The sequence below is a fragment of the Microcaecilia unicolor genome, chromosome 6, assembly GCF_901765095.1.
Source record: "Microcaecilia unicolor chromosome 6, aMicUni1.1, whole genome shotgun sequence".
Classification (NCBI taxonomy): Eukaryota; Metazoa; Chordata; class Amphibia; order Gymnophiona; family Siphonopidae; genus Microcaecilia; species Microcaecilia unicolor.
Genome location: NC_044036.1, coordinates 160,141,010 through 160,156,808, shown reverse-complemented (window position 1 = coordinate 160,156,808; position 15,799 = coordinate 160,141,010). Strand labels below are relative to the sequence as shown.

Genomic DNA, 15,799 nt, shown 5'->3' with positions numbered 1-15,799 from the left:
CTGAACAGACACACATTTATTCAATTTTCATCACTAGAGAGAGAGTAGAACACTGTAACATAGGAGTCGAAATCATATTGAATCCATAAGCTGACAATAGTCATAAAAGGTTTTCCAAATTTGCTTGTATCTGACCAGCTGGTCTTTCCTTTCTGCAATCTGGTATTCATAATTAGCAATTAATCTTATCAAATTCCATCAAAGCATCACATGTACTACAGCAGTGTTTTCCCATTTTGCTAAAACCAGCTTGCTTGCCAAAGAGAGTTGAATATCAAATAGCTTCTTATCATCTGAGGAGACTTTGACTGAAAAACCAAGAGACCGTAGAATAAGAAGCTTAAAGGAGAGAAGCACTCTACACTTTAGAATCAGCATGATAGTGTTCGAACATCTGATCAATAGAGAGCTATCACTGGACATGAAAACAGCATATGATAAAATGTAAAGGTTCATAGGTTTCATGTACCACCTTTCTGAAGTACAACCAAAGTGGTTTACATATATTGTACCCAATAGTATAGTGTATCCGATTCACCTGCACACTTCCAGCATAAATCAGAGTCAATCCGTTGTAGCTTTTGTTATTTATTGGTGTCCATTAAGATTTGTGGAACAAGAAATAAGGTGATTGCTGCATGGGAGCAGAAGGACGAGGTCTGTTCACCTTAGACTGAAGTAACTTCCATTGATCTGAGGATAAAGTACAATCCAATTCCACCTCCCACAAAGACTGTGTAGCTAAAGGAATACGTTGCTCAGAGAGAATCGATGTCTTACATATCTTGGAGGCAACATATGATACACCTCAGGTTTGACAGCAGCAAGAGAATGACGTTCTGATTATAGGCTTTTTATTATACAATGTCTTAATTGTAGATATCTGAAATGGTGTGAGTAGGGTAGCCCAAATTTAGCTTGTAATGTTTGAGATCCATTCAGCACATCTTGCAGCAGTAGAATCCCTTTTGATATCCAAGTTTCCCAAAAGAAAGGATGGTTATCAATCAGAAATAGTATATTAGCCCAAAGAAGGATAGCTTTCGTGTTTGTGTTGCCACATTAAGATCCAAAATGGCAGTGCGTGTAGTAGTGAGGACCAGCCATCTAGGTCCAGGTTTAATGGAAAATGCAAATTTTCCAGCTATCCATTGGATTTGAGGATCTTTGCTCTGTCTGTGGCAAACCTATACAATTCTGCAGCATATTGCATGTGTCAAAAAAAAATCTTCGATGAATTTCCAAATATCTTCTAAAGCTTTTTCCCCAATTGAGATTTAAGAACAAAACACTCAGTGAATCTCTGCTGCACACTTACAACCCCTGCGTGTCTGCAGTTCTGCTTTAAATAAATTTCTTCCAATGAAAGGAAAAACCTGATACTACTGGTCTCATTTGCCCCAAATATATATATATATATACTGTTGGCTCACAGTGAAAAAGTAATCATGGGTAAAAACCTGTCTTGGTTCTAATGGTGGTATAATTCAAAGCCACTTATTTTATTGTCAGTCCTTTTCTCTCCAAATTACTTGAGCGTGCTGTTCACCGCCGCTGCCTTGATTTTCTCTCCTCACATGCTATTCTTGACCCACTACAATCTGGTTTTCGCCCTCTCCACTCAACCGAAACTGCACTTACTAAAGTCTCCAATGACTTATTACTGGCTAAATCCAGAGGTCAATATTCCATCCTCATTCTTCTTGATCTTTCCGCTGCTTTTGACACTGTTGATCACAGCATACTTCTCGATACCCTGTCCTCACTTGGATTCCAGGGCTCTGTCCTTTCCTGGTTCTCTTCCTACCTCTCCCTCCGCACCTTTAGTGTTCACTCTGGTGGATCCTCTTCTACTTCTATCCCTCTGCCTGTCGGCATACTTCAGGGTTCTGTTCTTGGTCCCCTCCTCTTTTCTATCTACACTTCTTCCCTTGGTTCATTAATCTCATCCCATGGCTTTTCCTACCATCTCTATGCTGATAACTCCCAAATCTACCTTTCTACCCCTGATATCTCACCTTGCATCCAAACCAAAGTTTCAGCGTGCTTGTCTGACATTGCTGTCTGGATGTCTCAACGCCACCTGAAATTAAATATGACCAAAACCGAGCTTCTCATTCCCCCCCCCCCCAAAACCCACCTCCCCGCTCCCCCCCCTTTTCTATTTCTGTTGATGGGCTCTCTCATTCTCCCTGTCTCCTCAGCTCGAAACCTTGGGGTCATCTTTGACTCTTCTCTCTCCTTCTCTGCTCATACCCAGCAGATTGCCAAGACATGTCGTTTCTTTCTTTACAACATCCGTAAAATCCGCCCCTTTCTTTCCGAGCACTCTACCAAAACCCTCATCCACACCCTTGTCACCTCTCGTTTAGACTACTGCAATCTGCTTCTTGCTGGCCTCCCACTTAGTCACCTCTCCCCTCTCCAGTCGGTTCAAAACTCTGCTGCCCGTCTCGTCTTCCGCCAGGGTCGCTTTACTCATACTACCCCTCTCCTCAAGTCCCTTCACTGGCTCCCTATCCGTTTTCGCATCCTGTTCAAACTTCTTCTACTAACCTATAAATGTACTCACTCTGCTGCTCCCCAGTATCTCTCCACACTTGTCCTTCCCTACACCCCTTCCCGTGCACTCCGCTCCATGGATAAATCCTTCTTATCTGTTCCCTTCTCCACTACTGCCAACTCCAGACTCCGTGCCTTCTGTCTCACTGCACCCTACGCCTGGAATAAACTTCCTGAGCCCCTACGTCTTGCCCCATCCTTGGCCACATTTAAATCTAGACTGAAAGCCCACCTCTTTAACATTGCTTTTGACTCGTAACCACTTGTAACCACTTGCCTCCACCTACCCTCCTCTCTTCCTTCCCGTTCACATTAATTGATTTGATTTGCTTACTTTATTTATTTTTTGTCTATTAGATTGTAAGCTCTTTGAGGAGGGACTGTCTTTCTTCTATGTTTGTGCAGCGCTGCGTACGCCTTGTAGCGCTATAGAAATGCTAAATAGTAGTAGTAGTAGTGCTCCATTGCTCCGTGGATGCTCTGTAAGAGTGAGGTCCCGACGGACCCGTTTCGCTGCCGCTTTGTCAAGGGTCCTCACTGTATGAATGTGGGAGTTGAAAAAGCAACAGAAAACACGATCAGCACTCTAGAAACTCAAATGCAGAGGAATCCTCCTGTACCGTGGGAGCCTGCAAAAGCAAATTAGCACGGAATCGGATCTATTTTGATATACCAAATTGAGATTTGTCAAGCTGAGTGCACCAACAGTTTTTTTTTAATGGGTTTGTCAAACCAGGTGATAAACATCTATTAAATAGTACTACAAGTTATGCAAGAAGTGGAATTAATTTTTTACTACTTGATATGCAGTATCTATGTAAAGAATGCAGTGGTTTACAGAAAATACTTTGCAGAGGAGTTTTGTGACAAAAACAATGACAACACATGCCTGAATTCCATTTTGTATTGAATTCGTTGAGGGTGTTTGGTGTCCTTCAGAGACATAAAGGTGGTAACATCCTCATAATTGTGTGGTCCCCTTGGTAGATATGGATTAAATGAATGAGGTGTGGTCTTCTCATTAGATGCTGTTTAACTGAGTTTGGGTAACCTCAGCAGATTCTGCTTGAGCTGGAAAGACAAATTAATATTAGACAAAGTGTGGATGTGGCCTTCTCAACAAATTTCACCCAGTTGAGATAAGGGTAGATAGTGATACTGCTTATTTGAGTTGTGTGTGTGTGTGTGGTGGTGGTGGTGGTGGTGGGGGGGGGGTTATGAGGGTGTTAGGTCTGGGGTCGATACTCCTTAATTGAAAATGGGAGTCTGACTTTCTCAGTCCAGCCCATACAGTAAAGAAATGTGTAACTTCTTGAGTAAATGCACTACTTACTTGGGTAATGTGTGTGGTCTTTTCACAAAATATTGTCCACATGATGTAAGGTGGTATAGATTGCCTCAGTTCTCCATTTGTCATCTTCTCCTTAGAATAACTCTTGCCAAACAAGGTGGGGTTTTTCCTTCCAAAAGTGACATATATGAAAATATATTTTCAAATTCATCCTGGGTCTCATAACAGATAAAGAAGTAAATTGTAGAACCCGTCATATAAGTGAATGTGGCTGGTATAAAGGCAATTCTGTAACCCAGGCACTCACATTTGTATCGTTCATTATCCCCCAGATTTTATGTACGATTCCCAGATTTAGGTATCAAATTTGAGCATGTTTCCGAGATGTGTGCGCAACTTAATTGACTAACGAGCTGTTAACCATCAAAAACTGGATGCTAACAACCAATTATTGATGTTAATTGGTACCAATTAGGATTTGTATGTGCATCTGGCTGTGTGCTAGTCTTTAACACTGGATGCCTAAATCCCATAGCATGCAACTCAAAAGGTGTATGGGCAGGTCAGGGGTGTTCCAAAACATTGCATGCAACGTTATAGAATAATGGGTCTCTGCATCCTAGAGGAGATCAGGCATCAGGAGGAGCATTGTTTGGTATGTTGCACCAGCTGTGCATGTGTGCTTTCTGTTGCCATGCGTTGGATGTAGGCTCTCACTGTGGCTGGGCACTGGCCAATGTATCTCTCACAGCAAGTGCTAGGGCAGGGTACTGTGGTGTGGATTTCCTAATGTGGTGGCATATGTGAGTGCTTGGTAGTGACCTGCTTCCCCCACTATCCAGGCACAAACACTCTGGAAACACTATGGTCTCCAATGGAGCAGGTACCTACTACTACTACTACTTAACGTTTCTAAAGCGCTACTAGGGTTACGCAGCGCTGTACAGTTTAACAAAGAAGGACAGTTCCTGCTCAAAGGAGCTTACAATCTAATGGACAAAATGTGCAGTCAATCAAATTGGGGCAGTCTAGATTTCCTGAATAGAGGTATAATGGTTAGGTGCCGAAGGCGACATTGAAGAGGTGGGCTATGAGTAAGAATTTGAAGATGGGCAGGGAGGGGGCTTGGCGTATGGGCTCAGGAAGTTTCTTCCAAGCATAGGGAGAGGCGAGGCAGAAAGGGTGGAGCCTGGAATTGGCGGTGGTGGAGAAGGGTACAGAGAGGAGGGATTTGTTCTGTAAGCGGAGGTTTCGGGTAGGAGCGTAAGGGGTGATGAGGGTAGAGAGGTAATGAGGGGCTGCAGATTGAGTGCATTTGTAGGTTAGTAGGAGAAGCTTGAACTGTATGCGGTACCTGATCGGAAGCCAGTGAAGTGACTTGAGGAGAGGGGTGATATGAGCATATCGGTCCAGGCGGAAGATAAGACGTGCAGCAGAGTTCTGAACGGATTGAAGGGGGGATAGATGGCTAAGTGGGAGGCCAGTGAGGAGTAGGTTGCAGTAGTCAAGGCAAGAGGTAATGAGACAGTGGACGAGATTTCGGGTGGTGTGTGATGAGAGAGGAAAGGGTGAATTTTGCTGATGTTATAGAGAAAGAAGCGACAGGTCTTGGCTATCTGCTATATGCGCAGAGAAGGAGAGGGGGCGTCGAAGATGACTCCGAGGTTGCAGGCAGATGAGACGGGGAGGATTAGGGTGCCATCGACTGAGATAGAGAGTGAAGGGAGAGGAGAAGTGGGTTTGGGTGGAAAGACAATAAGCTCGGTCTTGGCCATGTTCAGTTTCAGGTGGCGGTTGGACATCCAGGCAGCAATGTCGGATAAGCAGGCCGATACTTTGGCCTGGGTTTCCGCCGTGATGTCTGGTGTAGAGAGATAAAGCTGGGTGTCGTCAGCATAGAGATGATATTGGAAACCATGAGATAAGATCAGCGAGCCCAGGGAAGAGGTGTAGATTGAAAAAAGAAGGGGTCCAAGGACAGATCCCTGAGGAACTCCAACAGAGAGCGGGATGGGGTGGAGGAAGATCCATGAGAATGTACTCTGAAGGTACGGTGGGAGAGATAAGCGGAGAACCAGGAGAGGACAGAGCCCTGGAACCCAAATGAGGACAGTGCGGCAAGAAGTAAATTATGATTGACAGTGTCAAAAGCAGCGGATAGGTCAAGGAGGATGAGGATGGAGTAGTGACCTTTGGATTTGGCAAGGAACAGGTCATTACAGACTTTAGTGAGTGCCGTTTCTGTCGAGTGTAGAGGGCGAAAATCGGATTGAAGCGGATCGAGGATGGCATGAGAGGAGAGAAAATCAAGGCAGCGGCTGTGAACGGCGCGCGTTCAATCTTGGAGAGGAAGGGTAGGAGGGAGATGGGGCGGTAGTTGGAGGGACAGGTAGGGTCTAGTGATGGTTTTTTGAGGAGTGGTGTGACTACAGCATGCTTGAAGGTGTCAGGGACAGTTGCAGTGGAGAGAGAAAGGTTGAGGATATGACAGATGGAGGGGGTACCAGTAGGAGAGATGGTGTTAAGTAAGTTGGTGGGGATGGAGTCAGAGGAACAAGTGGTGCATTTCGAGGAGGAAAGAAGGTGGGCAGTTTCCTCTTCGGTGATATTCTATTCTTTAGTTCCTCATTCTGTCAGGAAAAGGAGAGAGGAGGTTGAATCACCTTTGACCCACAGAAGTTCCTTTCTATAACCTTGTTGGATCCACCATGAACTCCGTGGATGGATAAAGAGTGTTTTCCACCATAACATGTGTATAGCCTCTTAATATTGTCTTCTGGGGGTTACTTGAGGTGTATGTGGCACAGGGATGGCTTAGCTAGTCTGGCCATGGTACACTGATCTGGCAACCTGTTCTGTTACAATCCTTCCAGTCCATCTTCCTCAGTGTGTTGTGCTATGTGCATCACTTACGGATTGCAGCCAAATGATAGATGGAATGTGTGCTATATGACCCTGACTGCATTTGTTTTTCTTGTAAGCATATGTGTTCCCCTTCACCTACCCCCCCCCCCTTCATCTTCAGAGTACTGTCAGCTCTTTACTCCTGCCAGGACAGGGTTTTGGTATTCATTGTATATTTGTCCTGCAAGCTGTTTACCTTTATCCCACTGCATCTTTGTCTCCCTGTCCATATCTGGCCCTATCTCTATCCCAGGGTTTGGCAACCTGTGGCCCGCCATTGACTTTTATGTGGCTCACGAGACCATGGGAAATATACACAGAAAAAGTCATTAAACAGAGCTTTGGCGATTTTAAATACTGTATTTCAGAAATATTTTCAGAATAGCCATTCTAGCAGTTTGTTCCCATCACTTTTAGTTAAAATATTACTTGTTTACAGGTCAATGGAGCTCTGTGCATTTCTTGTTCAGACACTGCATAATGCTGTGGCCTGCTAGGGATAGAACTGACGTTCCTGCAGATCTCTGTGTTTAAAGGTTGCCTACCTCGTCTCTGTCCATTTCCCTGCTCCAATCCTATTCTGCTCAGTTTGTGCTGGTGATATGTCTCTGGACCATCTGTGCGAACCCTTTTTAACTGACTGGGCTTTATAGAATTACCCTTCATGTGCTTAAAGTCAATTTAGAGTGCTTCTTTATGCCCATAACATTTTGTAAACCAACCACTGATACTCAACACTATTTAACCAGTCAGGAACAGGTCCTGGTCGGATAAATAGCACTTAACCAACTATCGGTGAATATTCAGCAGGAGATAACCTGCGATCTCCTGCTAAATAAGTCTGCATAGAAAAAGCACCTTTTAAACTTAAATGGAGATAATTCTGCTAGCATTGCCATACATTCATTTGTAGTAAGGTTTGATCATTAATAGAACACATATCTATAAACGATAACACAAATTGTCTGTTATACAGTGTTGGTGGATGTTTGCTTTTTGAAAGGCTGACAATCAACTTTTGTAGTATTCAGCAGAGGGCAGGAGTTTCCTATCTTATAAACACTGCCAGCTGAGAGCCTGTTTATCATGAGATATTTATTTTAAACATGACTTTTATAGCATAACAATAATGCGAGTGATAAAAATAATAAATTATCTTTATTAGAATATCTTTTCTTCTTAAGAAATCCAAGATAAACTGCCGTAATCATTAAATATTAACACCAATTTTCCCAAGATAGTCTGCTATCACAGTTAAAATGAAAAGTATAAACATTTTTTGATAAGATTAAAGGAAATCATAACTTCCTATGTTTCTGAAAGCGTCAATTCATTGCATGAAGTATAAACTCTGAGATCAAGACCTTGAATGGTTGTCGTGGTGACGAGGGATGTGAGGCATATATAACTCCTCACTATTAGCATGTTTACAGATAAAATATGGGAAAGAAAAACTGTGATTTATTAAGAATGCTTATAATTTGGTTTTTCCACAGTGTAGCAATGATTTTTAATGTTCATTGAAAAAAGCAGAAGGTAGAGTTCTCTTCCATGTAAGAGTGGTGTATCCCAGAAAAATGTGATTTTGATTGCAGTAGATTCATCTTATATTAAAAGCAGTTAGTTTGGTAGCTTGTAACGAAATTTTAAGACACATCACTTCATTTGTTTTGGGACAGAACATTTCTAAGAAAAATGGAGTATGAATGATGAATTAATAAAACCTTTCTTAATGCTAGTATGAAGAAGGAAAGAAGCGAAGGAAACCCAATTATAGCAGTGTTGACCTTTCTGAGGTTGAGTGGGAAGACAGAGATGATGTGGTAAGTGAGTCGTTTTTTTGGCCTTGTCTGAAATTAGTGGTATATTGTATTATTGTGCTTGGAAACCTTTCAAGCTCTAGGAAAAGAGATCCACCTGAAAACCAACAGAGAACCCGCTATTTAAACAGTCTGTGTTATATTCAGTTTCTAACTTAAACAAAGGGCATTTCAGATTAAATCACAATGTTTGAGTTAGAGAAAACATGAATCTACTGTACACAAGTACTGAGAAAACAAAGATATACTGATAACGAAACTTATTGGCTAGTAGTATTTGTCAAGTTGTTCTATAAGAAATTCAGTTCATTATCGATCCATCGTGCTTGGTCTTGCAGTACACAAGCATGTATGATTCCTACTTTGATTGATGAGTTCACATGTTGTAAGGTTGTCTAAGCTTGCTTTGTGCACAGTATAGACACTTGCTTCATGGTGGCTTTTCTACTGCGATTATTCCAGGTTAAAATGGCTGCCTAATTTTTCTCACACCTCCAGAAACGTTTTGGGGTTCTTAAGAGGGCAATTTTCATAGTGCCCGTGTTGTTGCAAAATCCTCAATGTATTTTGTATCAGTTTTTAGAGAGAAAGAAATGTATAAACTTTCCCTTTAAAAAATGGTCACATGTGCTTTGTATATTCCTATAAGGTCTTTGTCCAACTAAAACAATGTGCTAATCACACTGCTAGGAAGCCTCTGGGAAATGTGTATGTTTTAGGACAACTTATATTTTCCAACAGCCCCCTTACCCTGTAAGTAGCAATTTACTCCAGTAAATAGCATTTAAAAATTGGCCTCTACATTCTCTGCTAGGTAAATAATCACAAATGATGTTTGGCTTAGTTCCAAAAATGTTCCAGAAAAGCTGGTGGGATGAGGGGCCAGGCAGGGTGGGAGAATGCTCAGTGCTTTTTTGCAATATTGGTCATCTAACTTCAGTAGCTAAACTGAAGCTAGTTCGTATCAGGCCTAATGGGTCATGGATTTGATATACTGCCTTTCTGTGATACAACCAAAGTGGTTTACATTTATCGGGGCCGATATTCAGACCGTGGGAGTTAGACTGGCTAACTCCCGTGGTTGGCGCTGAGCCTGGATAGTCAATACTAGGCTGTTTCCGGTGACCAGCATTGAACATCCGATTTATTTTTGGTTGGTTTAAAGATAACTGGTAAGTTGAAATTCAGACTTAGCCAGCTATCTTTAAATTGGCCAAAGATATCCCACATTTTCATGTGGTCAAATATGGCTGCTAAACCAACTTTAAATATCGTCTGCTAGCCACTAACCAGGGATATTCAGTGGGGGATAGCTGGTTATCTCCCGCTGAATACTAGCAGATAGCCGGTTAAGTGCTATTTAACCAGTCAGCAGACATTCTGGCTACTTAAATAGCGCAGAATATCGGGGAATTATATGCAGATACTTTCTATGTCACAACTGAGCTCACTATCTAATTGCAGTACCTGTGGCAATGGAGGTCCTTTTACCAACCTGTGGCAAGTAAAGCACTTGCCGCGCGGCCATTTTAGGGGGAAGCTCTTACCGCCACCCATTGAGGTGGTGGTAATGGCTCCCATGTTAACCCGGCAGTAACCGGTTAGCGCGCTGACTCTGGCACTACAAAAATAAATACATTTTTGTAGCACTGGAAATGATGGTGCGCTAGGGGTGGGAAGTACTGCTGGGCTGCTGCGGTAGCCCAGCGGTACTTCCTGTATAGTGAGCGGTAAGCCCGCATTGGGCTTACCGCCGCTTAGTAAAAGGAGCCCTAAGAGACTTGGCACAGAAGGACAAACTCCACATGGTTCAGCAAAGCAGCCCACAGAAGAAGAACAAGTGACTTGCCCAGGGTCCCAAGGAATGGCAACGTGAACTGATTCCAGTTCTCCAGGTTCCCAGCCAACTACATTATCATTAGGCTACTTCTCCACACTAACTTCATGTGTGTCAGCTTAACAGACCTAAATTTAAAATATAAGTGCTTATATTCAGAAAAATATTTTTAGGCACCTTTATTCACTGACTAAAGGACACTATCCTGCTTATAATTGAAAGAGAAAAACGCCTATATTGCGACCCAAATCGGGAGATGGGTGTCTTTCTCCCAAATCGGTATAATCGAAAGCCGATTTTGGGAGTTTCCAACTGCAATCCGTCGCAGAAACGGGTAAAGTTGACGGGGGCGTGTCGGCGGCGTGGTGAAGGCGGAACTTGGTCATGGTTATCGGGCGAGGAGAGATGGGCATCTTTAGCTGATAATCGAAAAAAAGGCGTTTTTACCGCGATTTTGGGTCACTTTTTGTGGACCCTTTTTTTTCACGAACAAGTCCCAAAAAAGTGCCCCAACTGACCAGATGACCACTGGAGGGAATCAGGGATGACCTTCCCGGACTCCCCCTGTGGTCACTAACCCCCTCCCACCAAAAAAAACCCACTTTACAAACTTTTTTTCCAGCCTCTATGCCAGCCTCAAATACCGTACCCACCTCCATGACAGCAGAATGTGTTCTATCCTCTGACAGCCTTTCCCTGGTTCTGATGTGGCTCTCGGGTGAATGTGACACCTTTTCTGTTATGCGCACTGCAGAGTCACATCAGCAATGCATTGTGGTGGGTGTAGGGTATTGCACTCCGTGATTCCACTAGCTTGTGGCAAATGCTCACGATGTTGGTAGTTGGTAGGCTCTACTCCCATGGTGCTTTTCCCTCTCCTGGGTCAGAGTGTGCCCTGTTTTGTTTCCGGTAGTCCATGAGGTAGTGGCCATTTTTGTAAGCCAGTTTTAGATCTCTTTCACGTGTTAGCCACATTACAGAACTTAGTTCTTACCTTGAGTGTGGCTGAAAGAGGGCATTGTACACCATTCTGCCAGCTCTGACCTACTGCTAATCTCAGTACCAGGGAGACTCGTTGCCAGTGGGGCACAACCTCTGATCTGCAGTTAACTGTGAGTAAGCATGCTTATTCCAATAAAGGACATTTTCGGAGAGATTAGTCTTCAGATGTCAACTGGTGTGCCAATGTTATATAGCAGCAATAAGTCCTAGAGGCCTGCATGTATGCAGGTCCCTGGAGCACTTTTAGTGGGTACCGCAGTGCACTTCAGCCAGGTGGACCCAGGCCCATCCCCCCTACCTGTAACACTTGTGCTGGTAAATGGGAGGTCTCCAAAACCCACTGTACCCACATGTAGGTGCCCCCTTCACCCCTAAGAGCTATTGTAGTGTTGTACATTTGTGGGTAGTGGGTTTTGGGGGAGGGGGGTTGGGTGCTCAGCACCCTTGGTAAGGGAGCTATGCATGTGGGAGCGTTGTCTGAAGTCCACCGCACTGACCTCTAGGGTGCCCAGTTGGTGTACTGGCATGTCAGGGGGGCGAGTGTACTACGAATCGTGAACCCCTCCCACGACCAAATGGCTCGGATTAGGACGTTTTTGAGCTGGGCGTTTTTAGTTTCCATTATCGCTAAAAAACACAAACGCCCAGCTGAAAAATGTCCATTTTTTTTCGAAAATACGGTCTGTCCTGCCTCTTCACTTACCCGTTTTCGGACATAGACGCCCATGGAGATAGGCGTTCGCGTTTGATTATGCCCCTCTATGGTGATTATTTTAGAAGCTCTATTTTTGTTTTCGATGTCTGAAAACTGGCATTTAGACATCCACATTACATGAACATCCAAATTCATTTTACAAAAGCAGAATATGGATGTCTAACATTGCAGTACACCCATATGGCAAGGGGGCGTGGTCTGTGTGTGTTTTGGGTGGGACTAGGGAGGACCCAAAATATGGATGTCCACCTCTGATCAGAAGGGGAAGGGACATCCAAATCTAAAAGGATGGACATTGTTATTTAGATCTGGTACTTGTTGGGTTCAAGTTACAGAAAGGTACTCTGATTGGCAGCTGTCCCCTGAAGGGATTAAGACAGGACACCTCCTTAATCCTCCAGTGCTTGCTATTTCCCTCCCTCTTCCCTGAATGTGAAACCTGCAAGGGATATCAGGCTTTATGCGAGCTTCAGGTATTCTGAACATTCATAACAGATCAACATACAAGTCTGGGGAGCAGGTTAATGATAGGTGCAGTAGAATGCGAGGCAAAGGACCCAAGTTCAAATCTCACTTCAGTTCTTTTTTTTTAATTGTGAGCCATCCAGAGACAGAAAAATAACTACTGTACCGGAATATATAAGACACTTACAAGCCTGAAGGCTATTGAACTGGTGTACATTCAGGTACGGTAGGTATTCTTCTGTTCCTGCAGGGCTCAGAGTTAAAAAAAAATCACAAACAGCTGAAGTGACATTTGAACTTCGATCCCCAAGTCACAACCCACTGCTCCAATCATTGGGCTACTCCTCTGCTCTGTGTGGATATCTCTATGGCCATTTTATAAGATAGACGTCCCTATGCTGCCACACAGATATTTGTGATCCTTGACGCCCCCTTGCACCATTCATAATTTGGATGTTTAAGTTTGTAAAATGGATGCTCATAATGGACGTTTGCAGTACATGGAGGTCCATTTCACATGTATTTTAGAACAGGCTGTATCTCGTTCTAAAATATAATGTGAGATAGATGTCCATTTGTGACATTCTGTCTTGGACGTCATTTCTAAAATTCCTCTTCACTCTAATTTATGAGCTTCTATTGAGATGCTTAACTCCCTTTCAAAGACAGACTTTATATATTTAAATACTGGTGCCATAGAAATACGGAATTTAGTTTTTCAATTTGCAAAATATATAATTGCATAAAAGCCCCCACATTCTATTTCTAGTTGATCCCTATCCTTCCCCCACCCCCCCAAAAAAAAAAATGGATGCTGGTATATGAAGGGTAAATATTCCAAGCTGATTATGCAATAGGAGCTTGTGCTCCCCCAGATAACTAGCACCATAGGCGTAGTTTGACTGTTTCATTTGGGGGGGCAAAAAAAAAATGGGCGGAGCATATTAGCATATCATTTGCATATATACATATGCAAATGAATATGCTAATATGGAGGAAGGAAATGAAATTTACAGGCAAAATATCACAGATGCACATTTCAAAAAGCTGACACATTTCAATTAATAAATTATGAATAAAATAAACTTTTATTTACCTTTGTTGTCTGATCATGTAGTTTTTCTATTCGCTTTGATCCCAGTGTCTTCTGTTTTATGCAGTGTCTTCTTTCCAGTAGGCTTCCCTCTGCTCCCCACCCTCCCAGTCCCATCCATCTCTTGCTCCTTCCCTCTGCTCCCCACCCCTCCCAGTCCCATCCATCTTCTGTTCCTTCCCTCTGCTCACCATCCCTCCGTCCCATCCATCTTCTGCTCCTTCCCTCTGCTGTGCCTGACCTCTCCCAATCCCATCCATCTCCTGGTCCATCCCTCTGCTCCCCACCCCTCGCAGTCCCATCCATCTCTTGCTCCTTCCCTCTGCTCCCCCCCCCTCCCAGTCCCAACCATCTCTTGCTCCTTCCCGCTGCTCCCCACCCCTCCCAGTCCCATCCATCTCCTGCTCCTTCCCTCTGCTCACCTCCTTTCCCAGTCCAATCCAATTCCTGGTCCTTCCCTCTGCTCCCCACCCACCCCTCCCAGTCCCATCCATCTTCTGCTCCTTCCCTCTGCTGTGCCTGACCTCTCCCAATCCTATCCATCTCCTGGTCCATCCCTCTGCTCTCCACCCCTCGCAGTCCCATCCATCTCTTGCTCCTTCCCTCTGCTCCCCACCCCTCCCAGTCCCAACCATCTCTTGCTCCTTCCCGCTGCTCCCCACCCCTCCCAGTCCCATCCATCTCCTGCTCCTTCCCTCTGCTCACCTCCTTTCCCAGTCCAATCCAATTCCTGGTCCTTCCCTCTGCTCCCCACCCACCCCTCCCAGTCCCATCCATCTCTTGCTCCTTCCCTCTGCTCCCCACCCACCCCTCCCAGTCCCATCCATCTCCTGCTCCTTCCCTCTGCTCACCTCCTTTCCCAGTCCAATCCAATTCCTGGTCCTTCCCTCTGCTCCCCACCCACCCCCATCCATCTCTTGCTCCTTCCCTCTGCTTCCCACCCCTTCCAGTCCCATCCTTCTCCTGCTCCTTCCCACTGCTTCCCACCCTCCCAGTCCCATCCATCTCCTGCTCCTTCACTCTGCTTCCCACCCTCCCAGCCCCATCCAATTCCTGGTCCTTCCCTCTGCTCCCCACCCACCCCTCCCAGTCCCATCCATCTCTTGCTCCTTCCCTCTGCTTCCCACCCCTCCCAGTCCCATCCATCTCCTGCTCCTTCCCACTGCTTCCCACCCTCCCAGTCCCATCCATCTCTTACTCCTTCCCTCTGCTCTCCACCCTCCCAGTCCCATTCATCTTCCCTCTACTCCCCCCCCCCCGCGAGGTCCAGGATCGTGACTCCGTTTACCCCCCCTCTTCCTCCCTCCCTCCGGTGCAGGCAGCAGTCTTCTTCAACCTTTCTGTGCTCCTGGCAGCGGTAGCGACGTATACACGCTGCCTTCGGTCTGCCCCGGAAGCCTTCTCTTCAAGTTCCTGTTCCCACCTATGCGGGAACAGGAACTTGAAGAGAAGGCTTCGGGGCAGAGCTGAAGGCAGCGTGTACGTCGCTACCGCTGCCAGGAACAAGAAAGGCTTAGAGAAGATTGGTGCTACCTGCGCCGGAGGGTAGGAAGAGAGGGGGTAGATAGACACGCTCGTCTCCGTCCGCTTCGCTGCTTCCCTGCCTTCTCTGTCTGTGTCCCGCCTTCCTCTGATGTCATTTCCTTTCGGGCGGGACGCAGACAGAGAGGGCAGGGAAGCAGCGAAGCGGACGGAGACGAGCGCGTGCCTGCTTGTTTTTTTTTTTTTTTCATTCTAGCGCCAGTCCACGTCCTCGTCGTTTGGGGGGGCATTGCCCCCCCTCGCCCCCCCAGTCTACGCCTATGACTAGCACTCATCAGATTATCCAAATATCGTGTCTGACCACCTATTTTCTAATAGTTCACATTATGGCACAGGAACCTTTCTGGGGGAGGGGGGAGTTCCTGTCATTTCAGGCATGAAATGACATGAGAAATATTATAGATATTTCCCATGTTTTATCAAATGAATGTATGTGCATAATTTTTTTTGTTGTTATTGTTTGCATGACAAGTTTCTCCTACTTTTGTATGCTTTCACAAAGCTTTTTTTTCTAGAAAGGTGTCAGTACTCACCTGTTGCCCCTCACCTGCACCTCTGCTGTAGCCCC

The 15,799-nt window shown here is 44.9% G+C and overlaps 1 protein-coding gene across 1 annotated transcript in view; it reads left to right on the top strand.

Moving 5' to 3' along the window:
- Nucleotides 1-15,799, top strand: part of CACNA2D3 (calcium voltage-gated channel auxiliary subunit alpha2delta 3) — an 877,278-nt gene that overhangs the window by 654,569 nt on the left and 206,910 nt on the right. The window contains exon 17 of the mRNA XM_030205518.1: nucleotides 8,497-8,580. Coding sequence (XP_030061378.1) covers nucleotides 8,497-8,580 — 84 coding nt within the window. The remainder of the gene's footprint in view (nucleotides 1-8,496; nucleotides 8,581-15,799) is intronic.